Raw genomic sequence first — 25089 nt, 5'->3', positions numbered from 1 at the left:
TCCCCTGCTTTGTCTCTTGTGTTCACATCTATTTCCCATGAACGAATCTCTTTCCAGAGTCTGCTGGATTCCTTTTAGAACCACTCAGAGCAGGGAGTTTGGCTCTCTGACCCCTTTCCCAGAGGTCCTTTCCCTTGCTGACACAGGCAAGACTTCCTGCAAGGTTCTTGGTCTGTGGGTACAAAGCGTGTGAGGTGAGCAGTGGGGACATAGCAAGAATATGGCCAGACTTTCTTCTGAAGTGGGCAGCATCTTTGTGGTATGGAGATGCTGGACCAGGAGAGAAACCTGCATCCTGCTCCTAAGACTGGGTCTCACCACTATATGACCTGATCCTGGCCATTGGCCTCCTTGGATCATACTCCTGCCATCTATGTCAGACAAGGGCTGCACCTCTAAACATTCTTTCCAACTCAGAAAAGTAGATAAATACAGAGGGTGGTTGAGGAGACTAGAAGCACACCCAAAGAGAAATAGCTCCAGAGCATGAGTCCTCTGGCCTCAGTTTCTCCTCCGCCAACAGACCACTGACCAGACCAGTCCCCTCTTGCCTGGCCGTGGCAAGGACAGAGGCCTGACCTCAGCCCTCCTTCTCTGTCTGTGCCTGCTTCTTCCTCTTCACATGCTCAGACACTCTTCTCACATCCACTAGAGTTTGTCTCTCAGTCCCTCTTTTCTTCACACTGTCTGCTCATTTACTTGCAGGGATGATAGCTGTTAAGGGTTAATTTCCTAAGAGAGAAACTTCCAGCACTGCATCTTGGCCTTGTGCTTCACCCTAGCCCCTGCTGTTTGTAACAGACTCCCTTCTGTTTTGTCTCTGCCTCTGCCCTCCCACCTTTTCCCAGGTTCGATCCATTAGCACCAATGTCCGGAGGAACCTGGCCTTCCACACACTCAGCCAGGAAGTCCTGCTCAAGGAGTTCTCCACTATCTCCTGAGGCCACGCATACCTGAGCAGCCACTGACCGCCCTTACCCATCTGGGCTGGAGAGGGAGCGAGGGGAGAGGGCCTGTTCCCAAGGTTGGAGAAAAACACAGATACCGAGTTCTCTCGGTGAAGGCCATACTTCAGTGGAGCTTGGACAGCAGGGGCCAGGATGGGCAAGCCAAGGATAATCTTATTTAGGGAGGGAATGGGTGGGCACAGGGAGAAGCCTTCAAAAATTTGGGGACTTCCAGGGTGGGCTGCTTGAATAGCTCCTCACATTTCCAATTGAGAGTACAAGTTGTGGCTACTGACTAATTTTCAGGAGCTGTTGGGGCAAGCCTTAGGGTGATGCCGACACCCTAGGGATCAGTGGCTCTCCTAGGCTTCTGAAAACAGACTAACTCTCAGATGTAGGTGGAGCCAATTCTGCTTCCTTTGAGCCTGGGGCTGAGCTGGGCCTGAAATCTGTGTCCCCTGCCCACCCTGGCACTTTGTCCAGTCATTAGGGCCCTTCGCTCAGGCTTAGGGGGAGGTAGGAACGGGATACCTTTTTTCTAAATCCAGAGCTGACTCCTCTGGGAGAGTGGAGATTAGAATCTGCCCAGTGCTCTGCTGTCCAGCTACCACTTTCTGGATTAGATTCTTGGCACCAGGAGTACCTGTTAGCTTTCCCCTGCCTTCCAACCCATTGACTCGTCAGCACTACAGGGTCACAACCTTAGCTTTTTATTTTCAATCTGATTTAAACTGTCTTAGAGTATGTGTGTGAAATAAACATTGACAGGTTTTCTGGAGCCCTCAGGTGCCTACTTTGCTGGTTCCCTTTCCAGCAGCTTCCCCACCTTCTTAACCACCCCCTCCTCTGGGAGCCTCTCCTGCCTCTGCTGAGCTCCCCTCCACGTGTTCCACCCCCTCACCCGGCTGTTGTTTACATCCAGCCTGCCTGAGAATTTCCTCTGGGGAGGAATCTGTTCCTGCTGTGGTCTGGTGCCTGGGAGGGAGAGAACTTGCTGGGGCCAGGCTCTGAATCAGGCCAGGTGAGCATCCTGGAGAGGCCATTCTGTCTACCCATATTCTGGGTGGAACCGCAAGCAGTTCTGCTGACCTTTGGGAAGTTGGCCTATGGTTCCTCATCTGGACAGCCTCCGTGGGACTACTGTAGGCTTTCCCTGCCCCACAGCTGCCTTCAAAGTAGCTGCTACTCTGAGATCCTCCCTTTCCAAAGCACTTTCTAAAGCCCTCAGGATGGCAGCCAGCAAGCAGCACAGAAAGAATCTAGGAGTAGGTGCAGGAATCCAGCAAAAAGAGCAGGTTTGGGACCTCCCCAGCTTCTATTCTACTGGACTTAGATCTCTTTTGGATACATGCTCTCCCTGGGAACCAGAGTTCTGGCTCCAGCATTCAACAGATAGGTACTATTTCCAGAGAATCCACCAACATGCTGCCAGGTACAGTTGTAGACTCTTAAGAGATCAGAAGCTGGGTCATCTCTGATCACTAGATGGGTAGTTCAGCCTGAGACATTTAGTGTTTTCCATTGATAAACCCCAGAGGAGCAGGAGCTGGAAGCTGGTGGCAAATTGGAGTTATTAAAAATTGATTTGTATGGGACCGTCTTTTTAGAGTCTTTTTTCCCCCACCCTTTATCTCTGTTACCCAGCACTCATTTCTCAAAGACAAAGTTAAGGTAATCTCTCAGGCACTGGTCTCATCTGGCTAGGGGCCCCTTTAGAGACTCTGTTCCTGAATCTCCTGTCCCTAATGGAAGCCAGTTCAATTCAGAAGTTGTAGTCTCCCTTGCCTTCTGGGTGGAAGGAGGGAAAAGAAAATCCTTTTACCTCCAAACTTGCTGTTGAGGCCAGTCGGCCTATTTGGGCTGTTTCTGGATTCCTGCCAGCCTTTCCTATGAAGTGATTAAGGGCTAGTCTAGGGCATGGTGCAATAAGCAAAGCCCTCCGTTGTAAAGACCCGTCTCTTGACCCATTTACACACCCATTCTAAAAACTGCAAACAGGAGTCCCATCCTTTCCTAGAGTTCAACCCCAAAAGGAGCTGCCTATACTCTGTCCGTGCCCCAGTGTGTATGGCAAGTCTGTGGAGAATCCTTCAGATTCAGGGGAGAGCCAGGAGCAGGGCATTGCTCCCAAAATAATCCCTCCTTCAGCTGCCCCTCTCATGCCTGAACTCCCACCACAATTCCTCCTGAGTTAATTGAATCAAGCCCTTGGAAATTAATCCATTTGAAGAGATTAAATGTGTTGGAGTCACTTTAGCTGAAGCTTTCAGTCTTGGCAGGTCATTCCTGCAGAGGAGCTGTTGGACAGGAAGGATTACCTGGGACACTGCCGCCATACCATCCAGACACATCAGACATTGCCACCACCATCCCCAAATCCTCACAATGGCTGGGGGGCTCATGGGCTAGGAGCCCAGGAAGCATCCTGGGAAAGGTCAGACATGTAGGATCAGCATTCAGTAGCCATTCCTGGGAGCCAGAGGTAGCCCAGCTCTATGCTAGCCCCTGGCTTCAGAAAAGAGGCTAATCTAAGGGAAGGGGGCTTCATAACAAGGGTATTTCTCCCCCACTCTTACCTGCATCCTGAAACCCCTCAGTCGTTCCCCAAATCTTCTGGAAAACAGAAGGAATCTAGGACAGGGCAGGTGACGGAAGAGAACAGGGCAGAAAAGTTGAAAGAAAAAAAAGGGGAGGAGGGGACAAAAGAGCTAGAAAGTCTTGAGAAACTGGCCTGGTTCACTCTTTTCCTTTTCTTCCCAGTTGGCCAACGAAGGTCATTAGATCAGGGAAGAAGGCACTCTTGAGAGTGAATGGGGCCCAGAGGCAGGGTCCTTAAGTGGGTGAGGGTTGGAGTCCTTCCAAGAGAAGAGAAAATTGTAGTCCACTGACCTGAGATAAGCCTGTATTAGAGGCTGGGTTGATCTTTGCGTCTCCAGCCCCCTTCAAGCAGGGTGGGCACTGATGGGGGCTACAGAGACTCATTCATGAGAGGAGAACAGCAGAAAAATAGGGGCTTACATGCAGACTGACAGGACAGGGGACTTAAACATACCCTGGCCAGGAGTGACGGTGGGAGAAGGAGTGCTGAGAATCTGGGGCGGGGATTTCTCATAGAGGGGCCTTTCTGGTCCTATTCCCTCCACCCCTAGCACCCAGGGCTTCAGGTTTGGTGGGGAGTGTTGCAGGAGAGTCAGTCTCCCTCCCAGCACTTAGCTCACCCTTTCACCGGGTGCCTCCCCCGAGCTGCAAAGAGGAGGGGGCGGGGGTAGGGGGAGCCAATCCCGGCAGCGCCAAAGGGGGGAGGTGGCGGTGACAGCCGCGGGGAGGGGGCGGGAGGAGAGAGGCTGCTCGGTTCCGGCTCCGTGCTCTGTTCCGCTCTGCCTCCGGCTCTGCGCTCACCTACTGCCCAAGCCTCCCGCTTCTGCCCCAGGATCCCCAGGTGGGCCCTAGACCCCCGGCCCCGGTCCCCAGACTCAGCCCCAGCCGGGACTCTCCCGGCCCCCAGCCCCGGCAGCGCGCTACGCCGCCAGGGGGCGCCGTGTGAGCGCCCCATCCTGGCCACCGGGCGCCCCCTCCCACGGCCCAGGTGGGACGGGAGGGGGGCGCCAGGGGCCATGCGGGGCCAGAGCCGTAAGGAGAGTTTGTCCGATTCCCGAGACCTGGACGGATCCTATGACCAGCTCACGGGTGAGTTGGTGGCACGGGGGTCGGGGGGAGGAAGGGTAGATTCCGTACCCCCAGACCCTTAAGCCTCTCTGACCCTGGCCAGTCCCTTGCCCACACTCTGCCCCATTCCCAGGCACCCTCCTGTTTTGGGCAGCAGCACACTGAGGTTCAAAGCCTTGGGTCCTGCGGGGAGGAGGTGGGGGGTTGGTTTCAGGGGAGAGCAGGCATGCAGGTGGGGAGAGGCAGCAGGTGTGGGCGTGTGTGACACAAGGCTAGGAGGGTGTCTAGAGTGGGAGGTGTTACGCGCATGAGCGCCTGTCATTCTTTGTGTCTATGTGTGTATATATGTGTGCGCCTCTCACAGCTGGTTGCCATGTGCCCTAGGCTTGGTGACAGCCAGGGTGAGTGTGATTGTGTGTGGCTGTGAAATTGTATGATCTTGTCAGATGTTTGAGTGAGGTTGTGTAGGACCCTGATTTGACTCATGAAGTTGTTTTGACCATGCATCTCTGTTCTGTGTGCAACTAACTGCGTGCTTTGAGTGTGTGATTCTGTATGAAGTGGCATGTGACTACCAGTTTGTGTCAGGTCTTCACTTTATGGTGGTATGTCTCTTTCTTTGTAAGACTTTATGACTGTGAACTCCTGGGACAATCATTTGTTGAAGTGGTTTGTGTCGTGTTTTGTGATTGTGAGACTATGCGGATTATATGGGTGTTTGACACTGATTTTGTCCTTTTGTGTGGTGATGTCTGTAGTGTCTTACCCTTGCTACCTCTCTGGCTTCCTGGTGCAGAAGGGGGTCTTTAGTGCACACCACTGCTTCCCTACCTTTTCCACATATAGCCCAGGTGGACCCAAGGAGGGATTCTGGTGTCCATCTGCCCAGCCTGGGTGCCAGGAGAAGCCAGGTGCCTGGCTCCTGTGGGAAGGTTTTGGTTAATGCTGGGTCAGCCACCCTCCAAAAGTATTTAGAGATCATTCTTACAACTGAAGCTTCTTCAAACCCCAACAACCCTCCCAAAACTTCAAACTAGAGGAAAACACAGCCTCTTGACTCCCCTCCAGACCCAGAGGTAGAAGCTCTAGGCCTGGGCAGTGCCACGTGGCCTCCCATTGTAAGTATCCCCCCAAACCACTTTGCTGTCCAGGCATCCTCTCTCTCCCACACTGGGGAAGTATGTGAGACCAGTACATCTGTGCCTGTGCATATTCCTGGGTTTGGTAGGCAGATCCATGTGTTTGTGTGGGTGACTGTGTCACCTTGTGTGCATTTCCATGTACTTGTGTTTCTGTCTTATTGTGTAGCTTGCAGAAGAACTCCAATAGACATGGGAGGAGGGAGACTGTCTCACTTGTCTAACAAGCTGGGGAGGTGAAGGAAGGCCATGATCCTTCTGTCCTGCTCCGAGTGAGGTTAAGACTTGGGGATGGGGGAGAGGGCTAGGTTGTAATGCCTTGAAAAAGTGTCTCCCTGACTCACCCACCCTGAAGAAGTTGAATCCCTATGCCAAAACTCCCAGAAAGAGGAGCCCTTCCACTCAGGCGGCCCCAGGTGTGCCCTAGATGTGTCTCAAACCTGGATGGATTCTAAAGGTCCAGCTGACTAGCTCTGCTTTGAATTCTGTTCTCACCAACTCAGGATCCTTGAGAATAGTAAGAGTCTCAGGGCCCTCGTTAGCACCACATTAGTCAGTGTTTGCTTCCTTCTTTAATTGATTCTCCCTTTTAGTGGAATCATCCCTTCCCCACTTAGCTGTTTGAATCAGAGATTGGGTGGAGATGGGGAAGCACTTGCATTGGAAGATGCAAGAATGGAAGTGTGAATACCAGCTTTGTATGACTTGCTCTCTGGACCTTTCTTTTCTCATCTGTAAAATGGGAAATACTACTTCCTACCTGCCTTCCTCCCACGGGAAATAGTTCAAATCTTGACAAGCATCAAAAATCGTGTTCCACGTGATCAGCATCCTCGCCGTAGATAGCTCCACACACGACTTGGAAAGTAGAAATAAGACTGCCAGGAGCTCTCCTCTGGAAGAAGGGCTTATCTTGCAGTGGGAGATAAGTGGGGTTGGGAAGCCGGTGTTATGGCTCCGGGTGCTCTGAGACGCAGGAGCTGAAGCCTGAAGGGGAGTCGTTGTCCGCAGTGCTGAAGAGCGCGAAAGGCCGGGGGTGCAGTCAGACCATTCAATTTTCCAACGTTCCTTCCCTATTCTGCCGGGATTCCTGGGATCGGACTTGAGGGTATTCTTTGGCTCCAGTCACCTCGGCCTATCAGGCCGACCGGAGGGGGCGCCAAAGCCATACCTCAGGGCATCCTGGGTTGCTCTGGCAGCTTTTCTTCCCCACTCCTACCCCAGGCTCAAAACAAATCTTGGGGAGACCTTTAGGGGAAAAAAATCTGAGCCCCACTCCTCCCCGCATCTGACCCCTCCGGTCTTCCCAGCCCGGCAGGGCAGCTTGGCAGTGCGCGGGGTGGGAAAGGCAGCGATAAGCGGCTGTCCTGTCCGAGCTGGAAGCAAAGAAAGGACTGGAGAAGATGAAGGAGTTGGGCCCTGACTGACCACAGTCAGATCTCGGGTCCCTGCTGGGATCTCCGGAGTCCTGTCCCTCTGGCCATAAACGTCGTTCCTTGGACTGGGGCGCCCCCATGTGGTCTTAGAGGAGGCATGGTTGTGAAGCTGATTCCAAAAGGGGATGTCGCCAAATCTAGTGGCAAGATTTCATGGAGTTCGAAGGTTGACTATCGCCTCGTAAATGTAGGATTTTCAGCCAAAAATGCGGGATCTGGGTTGGAGGGGTGGGATGCCCGTAGGCCCTCCCACCAATTTGAAAGCGTTAGTGGGTCCTGGAAAGGTTTACGATGGGTGAAACCAGATAGCGATGAGTCCAAGAAAGGTGTCTGGGCCAGGACTGTGGGGAGGGGGCTTCTCTTTGATGCATGTGGCTGGCAGTCCTCGTATGATGGGAGAGTGTGAACCCGCCAGATCAGGACACAGGGACACAAAACAGAAACAGCTACAAGAGAAAGCGATGATTCGGTGCCAGAAGACAGAGACTGGTAGGGGCACATCCCTGCTGCTCCTTTGTCACCCTAATACACCGGTCAGTTCCTCCTCCTCCCTCCTGCTCTCTTCCATTGGTCCAGGAAGTATGAAAGTGTGGGAAGTTGCCATGACAACTGTGTCCTCTTACCCCTTCGCATCTCTGCCAAAATGGGAGGAGGAGGGGTGTGACAGCGAAGGAGGGAATGAAGTAGGCTATTAAAAGACAATGTTCATTCCCCCTCCAGCTCCTTTTTCAAAAACCGTGGGTGCCCCCCTTCCCCACCAGAAATTCAAGAAAACGTTCCTAGAGAAGACTGTGAAGAGAGTACGCGCTGCCCCTTGCCTCCACCCTCCTCCCGCCGCCCCAGTCTAGGAACTTTGGGGGCGGGTGCTTCAGATGAAGGGGCGAGGGTGAGTTCCCTTCGTGTGGCCTGGAGAAGACGGAGGTGGGGCGGTGTGGGGGGACTCTGCTGTCTGAGATCTTGGTCCTATGGGTCCCGCCCTCCCGCGCCGCCCACGCAGGGCCCACTCGGGTGGGGGCGGAGACCTGACCGCCGGGCCTTGGGGGCGGAGCTTGGCCACACTGCTCAAGGCTGGACCATGAACCGATGCCCCCGCAGGTGCCGGAGCCCGTTGGGGCAGGCAGCGCGATCCCTCTACCAGCTGGTGACTGGGTCGCTGTCGCCAGGTATGAGGAAGGGGGGAAGGAGCTGGACCCCTCAAAAAGTGAGTGAAATGGGATAGGAGCCTTGCCTAGGTGGGTAGAGAAAGGGCCATTCACAGAGATGGAAGGAGCAGGGTCCCTCAAAGAAAAGGGTTTAAAGGGCAAGACCACAACAGAAGTGAAGCTAGGGTCCCTTACTGAGAAAGTGGAGGACATAGGGATCTCAAAGAGGAAAGGAGAGGTGTCATCATGGTCCCTCAAATGGTGGAGGAGGGGGCAGGACTTCTCACTGAGAGCAGAGGTGGAGCCTCAAGTAGATGGAAGTAAGGGGCAAGGTCCCTCACAGGGACAGAAGGAGGAAGCTTGCAGCAGAGCAGGGAAAAGGAAAAGCCCTTTACTGAATTGCTTAGTTGAATGGGATCTTAAGATGACTGGAGTCAGTGTCCAGAAGGAAAAAATACTGAAGTGGGGCTGGACCAACATGAACTCAGCTAGTGAGTTTATACATGATGGGATAGATAGACTTGTGTGGCATAAGGATTGTATGTCTCCATTTTGTTTATCTCTGGGAGTCTGTATTAAAGGGAGTTGTGCATCACTAGGGTTGTGATTACTGGGGCTGTGTGTCCTGGAATTCTGTGACACTAAGACTGCATGCACCTGGAATTCTATGCTTTAGAGTTGGGTTGGGGGTTCCTGGGTCACACTGAGTTAGTTGTGTAGCCTTCAAAAGGTTATGCCTTGGTTTGGGATTTGTGGAACTTGTGACATGTGGATTGTGGGTATCACATCATAGTACTGCTGAGATTTACACACACCTCCACTTGGATTTTTTTAGAGCTGCCTGGGCAGGACCCACAGAACCCAGCATCCCCTCCCAACCTGGCCTAGGGAGACCAAAACAACCTAGTCTTGTGGCATTCTGGGATCTGTAGTTCTCTGGCTGTCTCCATGGTATCCCTTCAGGCCCCTGGAGTATAAACAGGCCTCTCTTTATCATGTGCTCCCCAGAAGGAGGGGAGATGGGGCTGAATAGAGCCATGCTTGGATGTCTCTTGGGGAGCAGGTGTCCTCCAAGCCCCCTGCTTGGGCCTGTCTCCAGTGACAGATGGCTGGAGCCAGGCAGGGCCAGCTCTCAATCATAGCAGGCATGACTTCTAGGCCCTAAAATAGCCCCAAGGCCTAGGGAGGTAATTAATCACCTGATGCAGCTGGGGGCTGCTATGTCTTCTGGTCTGGCTGGGGATGGAGTGGGGCTGGAGGGCTGAGAAAAGGGTCTTCAATGACTGGGTTCTTCACTGGGGGAGCAAGGGCAGATGGGAAAGTGGGACAGCTACATAGTGTGGGTCCCCTTCATAAGGCAGTATTACTCTGGGTTTGAACTTCAGGAGGTAAATAACTAAATGACAGGTGTATCTCTGTGGTGAGATTTGAGGGGCTAGGGAGGGCTCATCTAATGCTTCAAGATAGTTTTCCCTTCAGCCCTCACTCTGCCTGAAGTGCTTCCATTAAGACTTCACTCCTTTGAGTGAAGAGCTAAGTGGCACAGCGATGCTTGAGGACAGAGCTGGGCAAGTTTCTCATAGGGCCCTAAGACTTGAGAGGTCTCTGAATTGGGGTGGAGGGAGAGCCTGAAAAACAACTTGCTCTTTCGCTTCCATCAGACGCTCCCACCAGAGGTCTGCTTGAGTTAAGACCTTGAGTCCTGTAAGGCTGGGTCAGGGTCTCTGAAGGTTGAGGGTGGGGGTGAGAGAGGGGAGAGGAGTGTCCAAGGACAGGGCAACCGGCTGCATGGTTGTCAATCTGTCCATCTGGGAATCAGCTGCTGTGCTGCCTCCTTTCAAATAGCCTGGCTTGGCATTCAAGGTTCCATGGGATCTGATCCTTTTTGGTCTTATCAGTCATAGCTCCCCCAATACAAAATTGAGCTGCACTCAGGATTCCTTGACACCTCCACACACATTGGAGAGACAGCCTGAGGGAGCTGGCAGATCACTGATTCTGATTCAAGTCTTGATTTATCCTTTATCATCTATCTTATCTTGGGAAAATCACTTATTTTAGCTTCAATTCCTTCATCTGCAAAATGGATATACTACTGCTCAATCTGACCATGTCAGCCGTAAACACAGAAATAATAAACCCTACCTCTGAGGGGTAACAGATAATATATGTAAAGTATCAAGGACACAAAATGTGCTCAATAAATATTGGTCCCTTTGTTAAGGTGGACTGTTGACATTTCAGCCATTCTTTAAGAACCAGCTCAAAAAATAACCTCTTCAAGATTTTCCTGGACTCCCAGTTAGAAAGCTTTTACTATACCTCATTTCATGGCCTGCCTAAGACAGTTCCTACCACATAGTCAGCACACAAAAAATATTTTTTGAATGAATAGATGACTGATAGTTCTCTCAATGGGCTGTCTCTCCCTAACCAGTGGGAGCCAGAACCCTGTTTGGTTCATCTTTGTTCCATGGGCCCCAGCTCAGAGCCTGGCATTCAATTTGTGTAAGTCCAATTTTTAAACATCTTTGCCCTCTAGGGGCTTGGAATCTAGCTGAGGAAACAGGACTGATCCAGAAAGATCTGAGTTCAAATTTGCAAAATCTCCTCTTAGCTAGGTGACCTTGAACAAATTCCTTTACCTCTCTGGGCCTCGTTTACATTATCAGTGAAATGGGCACAATACTATTCACTCTACCTACCTCATGGGGTTGTCATGAGAAGCCATTGAAATAGCAATGTTTGTGGAAATGCTTTGTAAATTGTTAAGAGCTGTAGAAATGTAAGGAGGGGAGTGTCATGTTATTACTAATGGCAGCAAACACTTATAAGCAGTTACTCTGTGCTAGGAGTTATGCTAACAGCTTTCCACATATTAATTCATTTAGGAGGACTTAGCAACCATATGAGGTAGGAAGCTGAGACACACAGAGACTAAGAACTCACCCTGTGAATTGCAAGTGGCAGATCTGGGATTTGAACCCAGGAAGTCTGCCACCCTTGCCCACACTATTACCTACCATGCTAAGCTGCCTCCTTCTACTGTTCCCACTCATAACATCACAGACTTAGGTGATGAGTTTTGAGGGCCCACCAATGAGTTCAGTAGCATTTCAGGTAGCTGGGAGCCCACAAGGGCCAGAGGCTCTGAAGGGAAGGGAATTTAAGCTGCCTCTAAAGGACAGGTAAGAACTGTAGGCTAGAAAGAGCACAGGAGGGATGGCATTTCAGGCAGATGGAATAGCAGGAGCAAAGACACAGAGACAGCACCTAGTTTGGTGTATTTGGGGGACAGTGAGGAGGCCAAACTGGCTGGAAAAGAGATCTGCTGATGAGGGTAGGGGGAAGGGTATTAAATGTCAGACATAGATTTTGGACAGTGAAAGGGGGATACATGGTCAGCTCATCTGTAAGCCTGTAACCTCCAAAGGTGTGAGAAACCAAAAACAGTCTCTGAGTTTACTTCTTTGGGGGCGGGGTGGGAGAGGCAAGCAGAGGACCACACCTGCCTGAGGCATGCCCTCCTTCCCAGTCTTTTCCACTCCTTCCCAGTCTTTTCCACATCTTCCCAAGGATGTGGGAGAGGGAAGGGTAAGATAGGGTGTGAGATGGATGCCTGACCCCCCAGTGGTATCCATGTAGAACTGCAGATCAGTGAACCTCTAATGAAGCATGGCCCCCATCCTCACCCCCACCCCACAACTGGGGCTGAAACACACCCATACCAGAGCTGGACAAGGTGGGAGGGCTCCCTCTGGGGTTAATCCCCTAAACTGGGCCTCCTAGGTGGGCAAGCCATCTAAGAAGGGAGCCAGTGTAGTGAGGTCAGACTGGATTAAAGCTGAGGCTCTGATACTTCTTGATCTTGGAGATTTACTTAACCTCTTTCTGTCTAGTTTCCCCACCGGTGATGTGGGGACAGTAGTACCTTCTTCATAGGTTTATTGTGACAATTCAGTGTGATAATGCCTGTAAGCACATAGCACGTTGTCTAGCACACAGTGAGTGTTCCAGTCTTTAGCCAGCTGTGGCAGGACCCCAGAGGCACTTGTCTTCTGGCTCACAGTCTCTGCAGGCCTCTCCCTGCACACCCTACACACACACCATCATCCCCACCACTACCACCAGGAGGGAGCAGGGAAGATGGGGAGGGGCTCCAGGAATACTCCAGGGCTCCAGGGTGGCTCCCTTGGAAGGCTCAGATTTCCCTCCTACCCTGGGCTTTTCCATCAGCTCAGTAACAATTCCCAAAGAGCAGCCAGGAGGACGAGAAGAGCACATCCCTCATCCTCTCCCAAGGAGCTTGAGTCTCTGGGTCCCAGAGGCAGCTGCAGTAATTCTCCTCCCAGTGATAGGGCTAAGCAACCTTTTTCCTACTCAGACTATTGTAACTAATCCCACCTCCCATGGGCCTCAGTTTCCCTGTCTGTAACCTGTGGGAAGAGAGTGCTTCCCACATCACAGTCTCTATGGCAACCTTGATCGATGTGGGTGGTGTCCTCCTGATGGGAGAGGTCACTGCCTTCTCCCCCTTTATATTCTCAGTTTCATGCAGATGCAATTACACAACCACCATAGACCCATGCTTCTAATCACAGGACATATCCATACCAATCTTCAGACCCACATGCCACAACCCTGCTAAAATACAAACACCTCACACCCCATACACACTCGGAAGTACTCCAGTACACTCTCACACACACATACTATAGATACCCAGGTCACAGACTTGTATACACCAGACACACACCTAACAGACAGATGCTCACTCCTGTGCAAACACACAGAGACATATGTAAGAGGAGGTACACACACTCTCCATACAAACACAGAAATGTACACACAAGAAAACACCCAGACACCCATAACGCTTTCTGACCCGCACATCTATTACTTATGCATGTGCAGCTCATACTTTCTCTCACACACACACTGCCTTTCTCTACCTTCTCTCTAAGCCCAGCTCCTCTGGCTGCCCCTTCCCTTTGGCAAAGATTAGCCACAGGGTTTCTGGGGGAAGCTGCCCTCAGGGACAGGGGCAGGTCACTGCCCCCCTCCTCTGGCTTTGCCTGGCCCATATCCTTCAAGCCAAAGGCTTCTGAGGAGATACCAGTGCAGAGGCTGAGGTGGCCCCGTGAAGAGGAAGAGGCTATGGCTGGGAGGCTGTGGCTGGGAGGCGTGTGGGGAGGCGGGGTTGGGGGGAGGGGGAGGAGATCCTGGGAGGGAGAAGGGGAGGGAGGCTGCAGGCAGTCCTACTCAGGCTGGGGAGCCCGCGGGGCAGGTGGTGTGGGTAGGACTGGCCAGCGTGTCTGAGCCTCAGCCTGTGGGGCCATGCCCCAGGCCCACCATGAACCTGGAAGGGCTGGAGATGGTCGCTGTGCTTGTGGTCCTCGCTCTGTTTGTCAAGGTCCTGGAGCAGTTTGGCCTCTTTGAGCCTGTCTCCTTGGAAGGTAACCCAGGTGTCTGGGCATGTCTGTCTGGTCTGTTGGCTGGAGGGATAGCGGCTGGCAGGACTGTGGAGGGATTACTCTGGCCTTATGACTCACTTGGGGGCTGCAGGGGTGAGGAGGTTAGTGATGGGGTGGGACATCTGGGGGAGGGGAGGAGGGGAGTTAGGGGAATAGGACATCTGGGAGAGGTAAAGAGGGGGACTCGTAGATCTGGGGGAGGTGAGGGAATCTGGGGGAGTGGGTGTCTGAGGGAGGTGAAGCCCAGCATGGGAGGGCTAGAGTTGGGGGGAGGAGTATCTGGGGGACATGAGGAGAAGTCTGGAGACGGGCAGGGGTACCTGGAGAGGAAGGAAGTTCCAGAGATCCTGAGACAACACCAGACTTCTGGGGAGTCCCTTTTGTGGTCAGGGACCCACAATGGCTCTGAAGATGTGTGTGACTCTCCACACCTCCATCCCTCAAGTGTGGGTTACAGAGTGCATGTGGACTCAGTGTGTGAGAGATACAGGGGGTGTGGCTGTGTGTTCATGTGTGTGAGGAAGGACAAAATGTGTGACTACTTGGGCCTGTATGTATGACAGGGGTGTGATTTAATGTGTCTGAGTGACAAAGTGTGTAGCTTTATGCGATCGCGGATGTGACTGTGCCTCAGAGGCATGGGGCGTGAGGCTGAGCTTCTTTGGGTATCTGATTATGTCGGGGGCTGTTCCCACAGTTCCCTGAGGATATACCAGCTTCATACCCAAGTTGAGGGAGGGGGGTAGGTTCGGAGGGACAGGAGTCGGAACACTGTGAATGAGACATTTATAGATCAGCTCTGGCAGGAGAGTGAGGAGGGATCAGATAAAGGACCCTGCTTCCTAAGCTCCCTTGCCTCTCCTAGCTCCTCTTAGGAGGGCAGAATGGGCTCCAGGGCCTAGACATTGGGAGTGGGAAGTAGATTCTCTGCCCCACCCCAAAGTTAAGTGGAGAGATCGATACTGGAGGTCGGGATAACACGTTTTGCCTTCCCCAGGGAGTTTTGGCCTCTCCCTCTTTTCACACCAAGAACTGTGCAGCTCCAGTTCCACTGGGGACAGGAAAACAGGCAAGAACCGTGGTAAGAGGGCTGCAGGGTAGACACCTGGGAGAACTGAAAAGATGTGAAAGGAGCTGGGGACAAATGGAAGGCCCATGAATTGCCTGCCCTAGGGTTTAGTAAGAGCAGAAAACTCCTAGCCTACCCTCCATCTGCTGCTGCATTTATTGGGGTAGGGTAGGGAGCAGGGATTGGTCCTGGATGAACTGGGATTCATACAGTCCTGAAAAGATGAAGTCAGCTGGCCTGTAACTTGCCATCTCCTTTAGACTATTTGGTGGGAAGCAGGGGTCATCCAGGAAACCCAGACATCCAGTGTGCTGAAGACATCCCCTTTTTCTTCCTACCTTCAGAGCCTGGAGGAGATTGAGTCCTTGAAACAGGCAGGGGACCAGATATTTGGGATATGTGAAGAGGAAGAGGTTGGGAGAGGAGGGAGAGCTATCCTCCAGTCCAGTGGCGACAACACCACCGGAGGCCCCAGGCACAATCCGGCTTCGGGAAACCAAAGTCCAGGCTAATGGAGCCCTGGGCCAGGGGCCAGGCCGCCATCGATCCCCTACCCAGCCCACAGCCTCCCTCCCACCTCTCCATAGCTCCTGTGGGGGAGCAGGGAGAGAGGACTATGGGAGGGAGAGGAGGCCTTGAGCAGTTATCTCCTGGGAGCAGAGCACTGTCCTGAGGGTGGAGCCTGGCTTGGGAGCGGGGCCTGTGAGGGAGCTGGGGTGCCAATCTACAACTAAAGGAAGTTGGGCTCCTCCAGCAATGGACTTCAGTGTGCCAGGTTCACTGAACTCTGGCCGGTGGGTGCAGCCCAGAGACAGACACATACGTGAGTGCGCGCACACACACACAAAGGTGGAGGGTCTCCCTGGGATGCAATTAGAGCTGTAGGACATATGTGTAAATAAGAGGAAGTGAGGCGAACTGTGATCAGTGGGCTCTGGGTAGTCCCACATACTCATCCCCAAGGTCTGTCATTGCCTCAAAGTTCGCTATCATTTCACCTTCAAAGAGTAAGCCACACTGGGAAGGACAGGGAAGGGACACACTTTTATGGTGGATGAGTTAGATGATGAGGAACTCTGTTCCATTGGCAGGAAGATTCTAGGTGACTTGCATGAGGGGTTACAGGAAAAAGTGGGTGCATCTTGGGCAAATGCGGGTTCCGTGCATGAGGTGCAGTCTTAGGTGTCTGGGTGCCATGGGCACCTAAGTCACAGTATGATATGGGTATGTGTCGTGGTGACCTTAATATGTCATGGTGACCACACTGTGCCTTTGTGTCCCAGGGTTGTTCTGTGTTCTTTTGTGGTTTGATCATGCTGTGTTTAAGACGGTCTTTATGTGTCCTTACGTGTGTGTCATATTTTTTCTAGGTCAGTCATATTTGTATGTTTGTATTAAGGAATACTAGGTCAGAGTGGGTCTGTCTCTGTGTGTGTGCATGTGGATGTGAGTGAGTTACTGGGTATCGAGCTGCCACTGTATGGGGTCCATCCCCTAGTGATTTATCATTCTATGTGTCATTATACACGTCTGTCACTGTATATGTGTGTGTGTTGAGAGAGGCATTCCTGCCCAGGCAGTCTTTAGGTTGGACATCACTCTCAGAGGTCCAGCTATAGCACTGGAGCCAAGGGCACTGGGTCAACAAAGACTGAGGTCAGTGCCACTTCCCTTGCTGGCCCCCTCCCTGTCCCCGGCTAAGTCCCTTTATACAAGGTGCCCGAGCCACCTTGGTGGACTTTCCATGCCTGTGAAACCCACTGGACTCCCCTAACTGACCCCAGCTACCCTCGTCATTACCCCTCCCCCGTCTTCCCCCAACACCCACCCCCAGCCGGGTCAATTTATGATGGTGGGGAGGGTACAGGGAACAGAGGGACAGCGGGGGTTAATGTACCTTCCTGGGGTCTTCTCTCTTCCCAGGCCACCCTCCAGGGCCCACTAAAAAAGCGCTGAAGCAGCGATTCCTCAAGCTGCTGCCTTGCTGCGGGCCCCAAGCCCTGCCCTCAGTCAGTGAAAGCAAGTGCCTCTCCTGTGCTTCCGGGGGCGGGGCTGTACGTGTGTGGGCGTGGCCAGTGTGAGGGGAGCCGGTGCGCGTGCGTTTTTGTGTGTGAGCGCGACCAGTATGGCAGAGGTGGGCTGGGCACTGGCTGGCCTGAGTGTGAGGGGGCGTAGCTACCGAGGGCAGACCGGAAAGTGTGAGTGTGATCAGTTTGGGGGCGGAGCCTGAGTGTGGGCAGTCTTTGGTCTGTTAAATGGGCGGGATCTGGGTGTTTGGGCGTGGTGTTTGTGGCGGGGCTGAGGCGACTCTGAGCCTGTGTGGGTGTGCCCAGTGTGGCAGGGGCAGAACCAGGCGGCTGTGAAGGTCTTTGCGTGGCTTCGCTGGGGTTAGTGTCTGGCTGCCGGTCCCGTGCCTGGGCATGTTTTGAGCCTTGAGATGTAGGTAGCCAGTGCCTAGACTAGATGGATGCAAGTGTAGGGGTGGAGCCTGTCTTTCTCCAGATGACAGGATACTTGAGTTTTCTAGTCCTAGCCTGGTCCCCAGTTGAGTGACCTTGTTTTGTCTGTAGGCTTGTTTTCTCATTTGGGTCTTGCCCACCTCATAGGATAACACTGCATTTTGCAAACTATAGAGGCCCAGTTTGTAGTCATTATTTGACAGTGTCTTTATGTTTGATTCCTCTGTGTCCCACATGGGAGTAGACTTGGAAAAAGGAGAGGTGTCATGTGCCTGGGGTCAGATTCGTGTGTGTCTATGCTCATTCGTTACGTTGCCTTTGGGCGCGGGGTTGGGGTGTGTGCATTGTAATAACATGCAGGTCTGTGAGATTTGCTGAGTGTGAGGGGCGAAGTGTGTGTAGTCGGCTGGGTCTTCCGCTTTCTCGGTGACAGTTCGCTCCCTTCAGCATTAGCCGCCCCAGCCTCCCTCCGCCCCCACAGACCCCGCCCGCTGGACCCAGGTGACTTACTCTCCTGGTAGGGGCCGGGGCGGGAGACTTGGGGAGCTGGGGTGGGGGCACTTGCCTGGGGACTGGATGTTGGGAACTGGGGCGGGGCTGAGATGGGCCGGGGGTGTGGCAGGAGCCGTATGGGTGGGGCTTGGCTGGAGCTGGGCGGGGCATGGCTCAGGCATGGCTGGGATAGGTGGGCCTTGGCTGGAGGGAAAGATTCGGGCTGGGCAAAGGTGGAGCTGGGCGGATCTGAGTTGGTCAGAGAAGGCCCAGAACTCAGATGCCTCCTCTCCAACCTATTTTTCCTACTCCTGCCTTTCTGGGACGAAGATGGGGCTGAGGGGCCTTCCCCTCCAACCAAGGATCAAGGACCCAAGGGCCAGCGCTGACTCAGACTCCTGGCTCTGGGGCAGGCCTGGCCTTGAGCTTGGCCCACTAGTGGACCTCAAAGCATCTTCTCTCCTTGCCTTGATGTCCTTAGTTCAGGGTCCAGGGAAATAGCAGGCTGGTCTCTGGAGTCAGAGATGGGGGAATGGATGGTTCAGTGATTTTGAAGAGGGGTCGTGGGGGCCGGGCCTGAGGCGCGGCTGTACCCCACAACCGCCCCCACCCCGCAGACAGCGTGGAGGATGAGTTTGAACTGTCCACTGTGTGTCACCGGCCTGAGGGTCTGGAGCAGCTACAGGAACAAACCAAATTCACGCGCAAGGAATTGCAAGTCCTGTACCGGGGCTTCAAAAACGTGAGTGCAAAGCTGAGCCAAACTGGGTGAGGGATGGAGCAGCAGGGGCAGGACCTATCCAGGAGTTTTCAGAAAGGTTGCCCTGGTTGCTTTGGGGAGTGAAAGGGAAGGGGAGGGGAGGGGACAGCCCCCCTTCCCCATAGATCGAACTTCTAGATGGGGGTTCTAGCCGGTTTGAGAAGGTGCGAAGCCTATAGATTGGCCTGTCAGTTCTGTATTTTTTATTTGTGTGCTGGGGAGAAGTTTTACCTCCAGTAGAAAAGCTATGTGGTGAGACCCCTGGAGACAAGAAGATTTCCCCTTTCTCTGGGAGTCTCTGAACACTAGAGTAGGGGATGGGGAGGGCGGGGAGGGGTGAGTGGAAGGGGTTTTTGTCTCTTTCTTCAGTCTGGTTTCCCTCCCCCTGCCTCCCCAGGAATGTCCCAGTGGAATTGTCAATGAGGAGAACTTCAAGCAGATTTACTCCCAGTTCTTTCCTCAAGGAGGTAAGGGTTTGAGTCCTGAGAGGAAGCAGCTATCCATCTCTAAGCTGAGGCAGGGAGAGGTTCTGGAGGGACTGGAAATGCCAGGTGAATGGGGTTTGAGGAGCCGCATAGAGGTAGGAAGTCCTCTCCTGTCTGGAAGCCAAGCTTACTCATCTACACTTATCCTACAGACTCCAGCACATATGCCACCTTCCTCTTCAATGCCTTTGACACCAACCATGATGGCTCAGTCAGTTTTGAGGTAAGCTGAAGGAGGTGGGCCAGGGACGCCTGTTTCCTGGGGCTTCAGGGCCAGCATCTATGGGACAAACCCAGAGAGATGGTTGGATGAAGGGTATCTGAAGACCCATTTCCCCCCTGCCTCCTTCCTAGGACTTTGTGGCTGGTTTGTCGGTGATTCTTCGGGGAACCATAGATGACAGGCTGAACTGGGCCTTCAACCTGTATGACCTCAACAAGGATGGCTGCATCACCAAGGAGGTGTGAGGCAACTGAAGAGCTGGAGGGGCTGTATGTGTGTGAGGAGGTGCAAAGGGCCCATAGGAGGGAAACGTGACCCACATAAGCGTCACCAGCAAGGGGTGAGGTCTGCCCTAGGCCCTAGGCCTTCCGGTTTGGAGGCTGGAGGCTCTGAGGAGGGATCTTCTTCTCTCTTGGCCTAACAGGAAATGCTTGATATCATGAAGTCCATCTATGACATGATGGGCAAGTATACATATCCTGCACTCCGGGAGGAGGCCCCAAGAGAACATGTGGAGAGCTTCTTCCAGGTGCCTGGGACTGGGTAGGCTGGGTTTTGGAGTGAAGGGAAGGAGGTAAGGTCCCAGCAGGGAATTTACCCAAGTTCTGCCTGCCTTTCTTCTGCCATCCCTCCCGTTTTCCCTACCTGACTACCTTTTTGCAGAAGATGGACAGGAACAAGGATGGTGTGGTGACTGTCGAGGAATTCATTGAGTCTTGTCAAAAGGTACAGGCCCTGCCCTCATTTCCCTGGTCTGGACTCAGGGCCTGATTCAATGATGTAGCAGAAGACTCCTCTGAGCAGAGTACCATCTCCCTAACTCACCCCCACTCCTGAATCCTATTTCCTCACAACTTGAGGAGGCCTGTCCCTTCCCCACTTCTCTGGGTATCTCCTTCCTCACTGCCTCTGTGTCTCTGAATGTCCCCATTTCTGACTCAATGTCCCTTTCCCTGTCTCTGATAAGCTCTTTTTTCTTTCTTTCTCTCCAATCTGCTTCTCTCCCACCATGGCTACAGGACGAGAACATCATGAGGTCCATGCAGCTCTTTGACAATGTCATCTAGTTCCCCAGGAGAGGGGGTCAGTTGTCCTGGGTGACCATGCTCTATCCCTAGTCCAGGTGGACCTCACCCTTCTCTTCCCAGGTCTGTCCTCATCCTAGCCCTAGTCTGGGGGTTGTAGGAAGCCAAGAGCCTGGGGATTCAGTGGTCCAGATTGCTGGAGCTGAGGTGGCCAGGGAGTGGGCAGAGTTTCTCTGTAGGGTGTTCCCAACTTCCAACAGCTCCCACCCCCTTCCTGTCTGAAACTCAGTGCTGAGGGTGCCTGTGTTACAGGAATTGAGTGCTCCTAACCCTCCCACCCGAGAAACCACAACACTAGACAAAATGTCTCCTGCTATGGTGCTTTCCCCATCCCTGATCTCATAAACATTTCCCCTAAGACTCCCTTATCAGAAAGGCTGTTTTGTCCTTGGCACTGACTGGCCTTTCAGACCAGGGCCTTTGAGAGCCCTGTAGGAGGGGAACAAGAATGTAGAAGGAGTAATCTTGGGCCTGAGCCAGTGATTAGGTCCTAGGAAGTGGCTGGGGTAGAGAGCAGAAAGGCCTGGGGATTGTCAGGGAGAGCATGCCAGACTACAGCTTTGAGCTCTACAGGTCTGCCACTCAAGCCATCAGAATATGAGGTTCCAGGCTCTTCAGAAGACCTTGTTTCCTTGGAAATACCCCAGAAATTTTCCATACTCTCCTCAGTACCCCAGGAGAGCCTGAGATCCTGGTGTCTGGCTCATCCTTGGAATTCCTTCCCTCCTTCCTTTCTGTTTGTATGGTGGTGGCGGCAGCAGGGGGAACATGGGCAGGAGCTGTCCTGGCTGATACCTGCCAGAGTTTCAGCCTACCCTCTCTGATGGCTACAAGTTTTCATTTGCCATTTCCTCTAGACTTGGAGGCACAGAGTGAGCCAGGGACCACACAGTGGATGCCTTAGAAGAAAAGGGAAAGGAGGCAGGCATAGCATTTGAACCCAGTGTGGGGGCATTAATTAGAATCTTTGATCTACCCAGGCTCTCTTCCTGCCCCCCACATAGCCTCCTCATTTCCCACCTAGAGTCTCCTGTTGCTCTAATCAGTCTACCCAGAGATGCCCCTGAGCACACCCTGAAGGCAGGGGCCATAGGACCTAGGTCCCACCTCACTGTCAGCACCCCTGCCATGCTGCCACCCCTTAATATATCTGCTTGTCCCATTTAGCTCACCCTCCCAGTCAGCCATGATCTGAGGGGGAGGGCCCCCAAGGAACCCCCTTTCCCATCAGAACACTGTTGACTGCTTTGCATTTTTGGCTCCTCTGTATATTTTGTAAAATAAGAAACACACCAAATCCAATAAAACACAATGGCTATGCATAGGCTGCTGTCTCCGCCTTTTTGTCCCTCCTACCCCACACATAACTCATACCCCATAGTTCATACACCTGCAGCCTTTTAGATCCCAAAGAAAATGCCTCCTTTCCCATAGTATGGCCATCCCTTGGCAGGAGACCAAGACACAGGTTGTGGAGTGGTTGGAAACCTACTGGACTTCAGAGAGGCCCCCAAATCTTCCTCCCATATCCTTAGAGGAGACAAAGAGACAAGATATTGATGTCCAGAAGACTATGCCAAGCTAGACATTCTTTAGAAGTTGAATCAAGAATTTCTAATTTACAGACATTTAATTTCAAAATGGTTTCTTTTGAGAGGGGAATTCCCTTTAGTTTCTAATTAAAGTTCCTTTGTATAAACATCCCAACCTTGCCTCCAGTGTAGGCATACATTTGTGTCTGTACCCCAGCCAAGAATGATGGGGGATCAGATGGAGAGGACCCAGGGCAGGTCACCATGGAGAAGGTGACACAAAGGGTAATAGAGACTTCCTGTGTAGGGTAGAAACATACTTTGTTCTGCTTCTGGAAAGGGGCCACCAATGGTAAGTTCCTCTCATCCTTTCTCTAGGGCACCATTACATGGTGACTAAGCTTCACCATTCATAGAAGGGGGATCAGGCCTTCTCTTCCAACACTGTACACAATGACAAGGTCAAGGGAGTGGTATGGTGTCCAAGAAACAAAACCTTACTTTCAGAGTCCATCATTCTTTCTTCAGTGTTCCCTCTCACATCATCACAAACTAACTGCTCCTTAGGTCCTTGGGTTTCTTTGGGTCATAACCCCTCTGAGATCTAATGAAAGTGGTGGCCCCACTATCCAGAAGAACAAAAAAAGCAAGCACACTTTTCCATATATTTTTGTGTCCCTGAAGCCCATCCGTGGGCCTTAAGTTAAGAACCTATAACCTAGCCTACCTCTCAGCCTTCCATTGTACAGAAGAGGAAACAGGCTCAAAGAGGGCAGAGGACTTGCTCAAGGTCACCTGATGAATTTATAGGAGAATTGAGACTAGATCCAGTCTCCCAAGTCTCTGTCCAGAGTGGCCTTGGGGCACAGTAAAGATCTGTGTGTGAAAGATGGATGCTGTGCATGTAATGCACAATCCAGACAAGGTGATGCTGTGACAATCTCTCATGTTGTCCTATACTTTTCCTTCATGGCACTTCTCAGTTTGTGACCTTATATTTATTTGATAATACACTTTTTCAATACACTTTAAGCTCCTGAGGGCTCCTTGAGTGCCTGGACTAGTTTTTCCCATCTCACCATTCTATCCCGGGGCCTGGCACATAATAGGCATTCAATAATTGTATGAGTAATTGTATGATTGGATGAATGAACGTGGTGAGTGTGTGTGTATATAACGGGGTTAGGTATGGAGACAGTCTCTATATTTTAGGGCATATCCAAGTTTAAGGGAAGTTGAAGTCTGAAGCTTGTAAGTTCTGGGGAGATGAGAAGTACCCCAGAGCCAGGACAGACAAATGGGATCCAGAAAAAAACAGGAGGTTGGCATTCTGATCATTTTTTCTGGCCACTGGTTGGATTCTGAATGTTGTTAGCTACTCCATCTCAAAACACTCTTTTTTTTTTTTTTTTTTTGCCTTTCAGTGTTTCATGCTCTCCTAGTTTTCCTCTTACCTTTCTGGATATCCTTTCTCAACTTTCCCTTGCAGACTCATCCTTCTCAACTGGAATACCAAATATTGGGCCCCACAGCTCAGACTTGAACTTATTCTCCAAATCACATCCAATCCCATGGCTTTAAACACCATCTATATGCACGAGAATCCTAAATTTATATTCCCAGAATTCTCCTCTGATCTCTAAGACCCATATATCCTATTCCTATTTGAGATATTCATGTGGATCTGTAATGGTTATACTTAACATGTTCAAAATGGACTTTGATTCATGCCTTCCCAGTCTTCCCTATCTCAGTGAATGAAACCATCTGCCTAGTTGCTAGGTCAAAATTTAGGAGTCTTCATTTTTCCCTCTCCCTCACTCTCCCCTCTAGTCAGTCACCAATTCCACCACCAAAGGAGCACTATCTCTGTCTCCACTGCTGTTCCCTAGTCCAAGTCACTGACACTGTTTACCAAGATTACTACCTATTCTTGCATCTGAAGTAGCCCCTCCTTGCTGTGGTTACTCTTCATCATGTCACTATATTTCCTCCCTTCATAGCACTTATCACAAACTGAGTTCCTGTGTATGTACTGAATTTGTTACTGTCTGTTTCCCCAACCAGAACATAAGCTCATTGAGGGCAGGGCCCTATCTCATTCATTCCACAAATATTTATCATAGGCCTATTATGCTCTGGTTCCTGTTGTAGGTGCTAGAGGGTAGAGCTGTGGTGTGGAGAGAAAGTGTGTGGCAAGAACTACTCTACAAGTTTGAGTAGTACATATATGGAAGGTGGATCTTACCTGGGTCACAGCCCCCGGAGTGTGGACTATGGAGAGTAGATGAAATTGTCGCTGATGACTTGCTAGAAGTTGCCACAGTATGGGTGTGAAGCAAAGGGTGAAGTGTCATGTGACTAAAGTGTCATGAGATTGGAATGACAGCCGCCAAATCCCCTAAGGACTACAATATCCAGCGAAGCTGCTGTGGCCCCCAACTGTCATCAAGGAGGTCCCTAAGAAAATACTTGCTCTTAACCCTCATCTCAACAGTCCAGGACTAAAAAGGACTATAAGAATCCGTGGAGCTACAAGTAGGATAACCACTGGAAGAGTCTAATATGAGATTGAAGGGTAAAATGGACAATATTAAGTCTTAATAATAGAATGAGACTGACGTGTTTATTTCACATTTATACTTCACATGTTGCAACAGATCCCTCAACCAACAGGTGCATTGTGAAGGGGCCAAAGGGAGCCCTGAGATCATACAACAAGGGGACCCAAACCCATCTAGGGCTCAGGGAAGGCTTCCCGCCTAAAAATGTTTATGCTGAGGCCCAAGAGATCTCACTTCTCCCTTACACACACTTCACAATCCCCATTCTCAAATAAGCCAGGTCTTTTCACCCCCCTACATTTGTACTCTCTTCCACTGGCCTAGAGTGCTCTCTTCTCTTCTCCCCTACTCAATCTGGCTAACTCCTACTTATCTTTTATGACCCAGCTCAAAAATGAAGCCAATGCCGCCGCCTCTCCCCAAAGGAAGATTAAATCAGTCCCTCCTCTGAGCTCTCACAATACTTAGGTACGCAGTGGGGAGACTCTGTGTGTACTCGCTTGTCAGCATCCCTAACCTGTGAGCTCATAGTGGCCCAAGAGGCCAGCATGAGGCAAGCTTAACAGGTGTCCGCTGAATGAAGGAATGAACGAATGATTGATTTTTTTAAAGGGGT

General features: G+C 51.7%; 2 protein-coding genes across 5 annotated transcripts in view; both read left to right on the top strand.

The window, feature by feature from the left end:
* ARMH3 (armadillo like helical domain containing 3) overlaps positions 1-2540 on the top strand; it is a 152779-nt gene extending 150239 nt beyond the window's left edge. The window contains exon 26 of the mRNA XM_031461640.2: positions 849-2540. Coding sequence (XP_031317500.1) covers positions 849-941 — 93 coding nt within the window. The 3' untranslated portion in view covers positions 942-2540. The remainder of the gene's footprint in view (positions 1-848) is intronic.
* Positions 2541-4275: 1735 nt separating this feature from the next.
* On the top strand, positions 4276-21701 carry KCNIP2 (potassium voltage-gated channel interacting protein 2). 4 transcript variants are annotated; one of them, XM_010974476.3, is made up of 10 exons: positions 4276-4634; positions 16797-16892; positions 17735-17833; positions 18442-18566; positions 18982-19051; positions 19222-19292; positions 19424-19531; positions 19717-19821; positions 19956-20018; positions 20312-21701. In XM_010974476.3, the coding sequence occupies exons 1-10, from the start codon at positions 4562-4564 to the stop codon at positions 20357-20359; spliced, it is 858 nt and encodes a 285-aa protein (XP_010972778.1). In that variant the 5' UTR covers positions 4276-4561; the 3' UTR covers positions 20360-21701. The 4 variants fall into 4 exon arrangements, with proteins under 4 accessions (XP_010972778.1, XP_010972777.1, XP_010972776.1 ...); XM_010974475.3 differs by lacking the exons at positions 16797-16892; positions 17735-17833; XM_010974474.3 differs by lacking the exons at positions 4276-4634; positions 16797-16892; positions 17735-17833 and adding an exon at positions 4815-8351.
* Positions 21702-25089: the final 3388 nt, after the last annotated feature.

This window comes from Camelus dromedarius, chromosome 8 (genome assembly GCF_036321535.1).
Source record: "Camelus dromedarius isolate mCamDro1 chromosome 8, mCamDro1.pat, whole genome shotgun sequence".
Classification (NCBI taxonomy): domain Eukaryota; kingdom Metazoa; phylum Chordata; class Mammalia; order Artiodactyla; family Camelidae; genus Camelus; species Camelus dromedarius.
Note: the sequence above shows the minus strand (reverse complement) of the source record. Positions and strands in the feature narration are given on the sequence as shown.

Bases quoted from the DNA above. Each gene is read 5' to 3' on its own strand.
- KCNIP2 (XM_010974476.3), top strand. From the start codon at position 4,562: ATGCGGGGCCAGAGCCGTAAGGAGAGTTTGTCCGATTCCCGAGACCTG. The intron at 4,635-16,796 runs GTGAGTTGGTGG...CTCTCTTCCCAG, and splicing joins ATCCTATGACCAGCTCACGG to GCCACCCTCCAGGGCCCACT. The intron at 18,567-18,981 runs GTGAGTGCAAAG...CTGCCTCCCCAG, and splicing joins TGTACCGGGGCTTCAAAAAC to GAATGTCCCAGTGGAATTGT.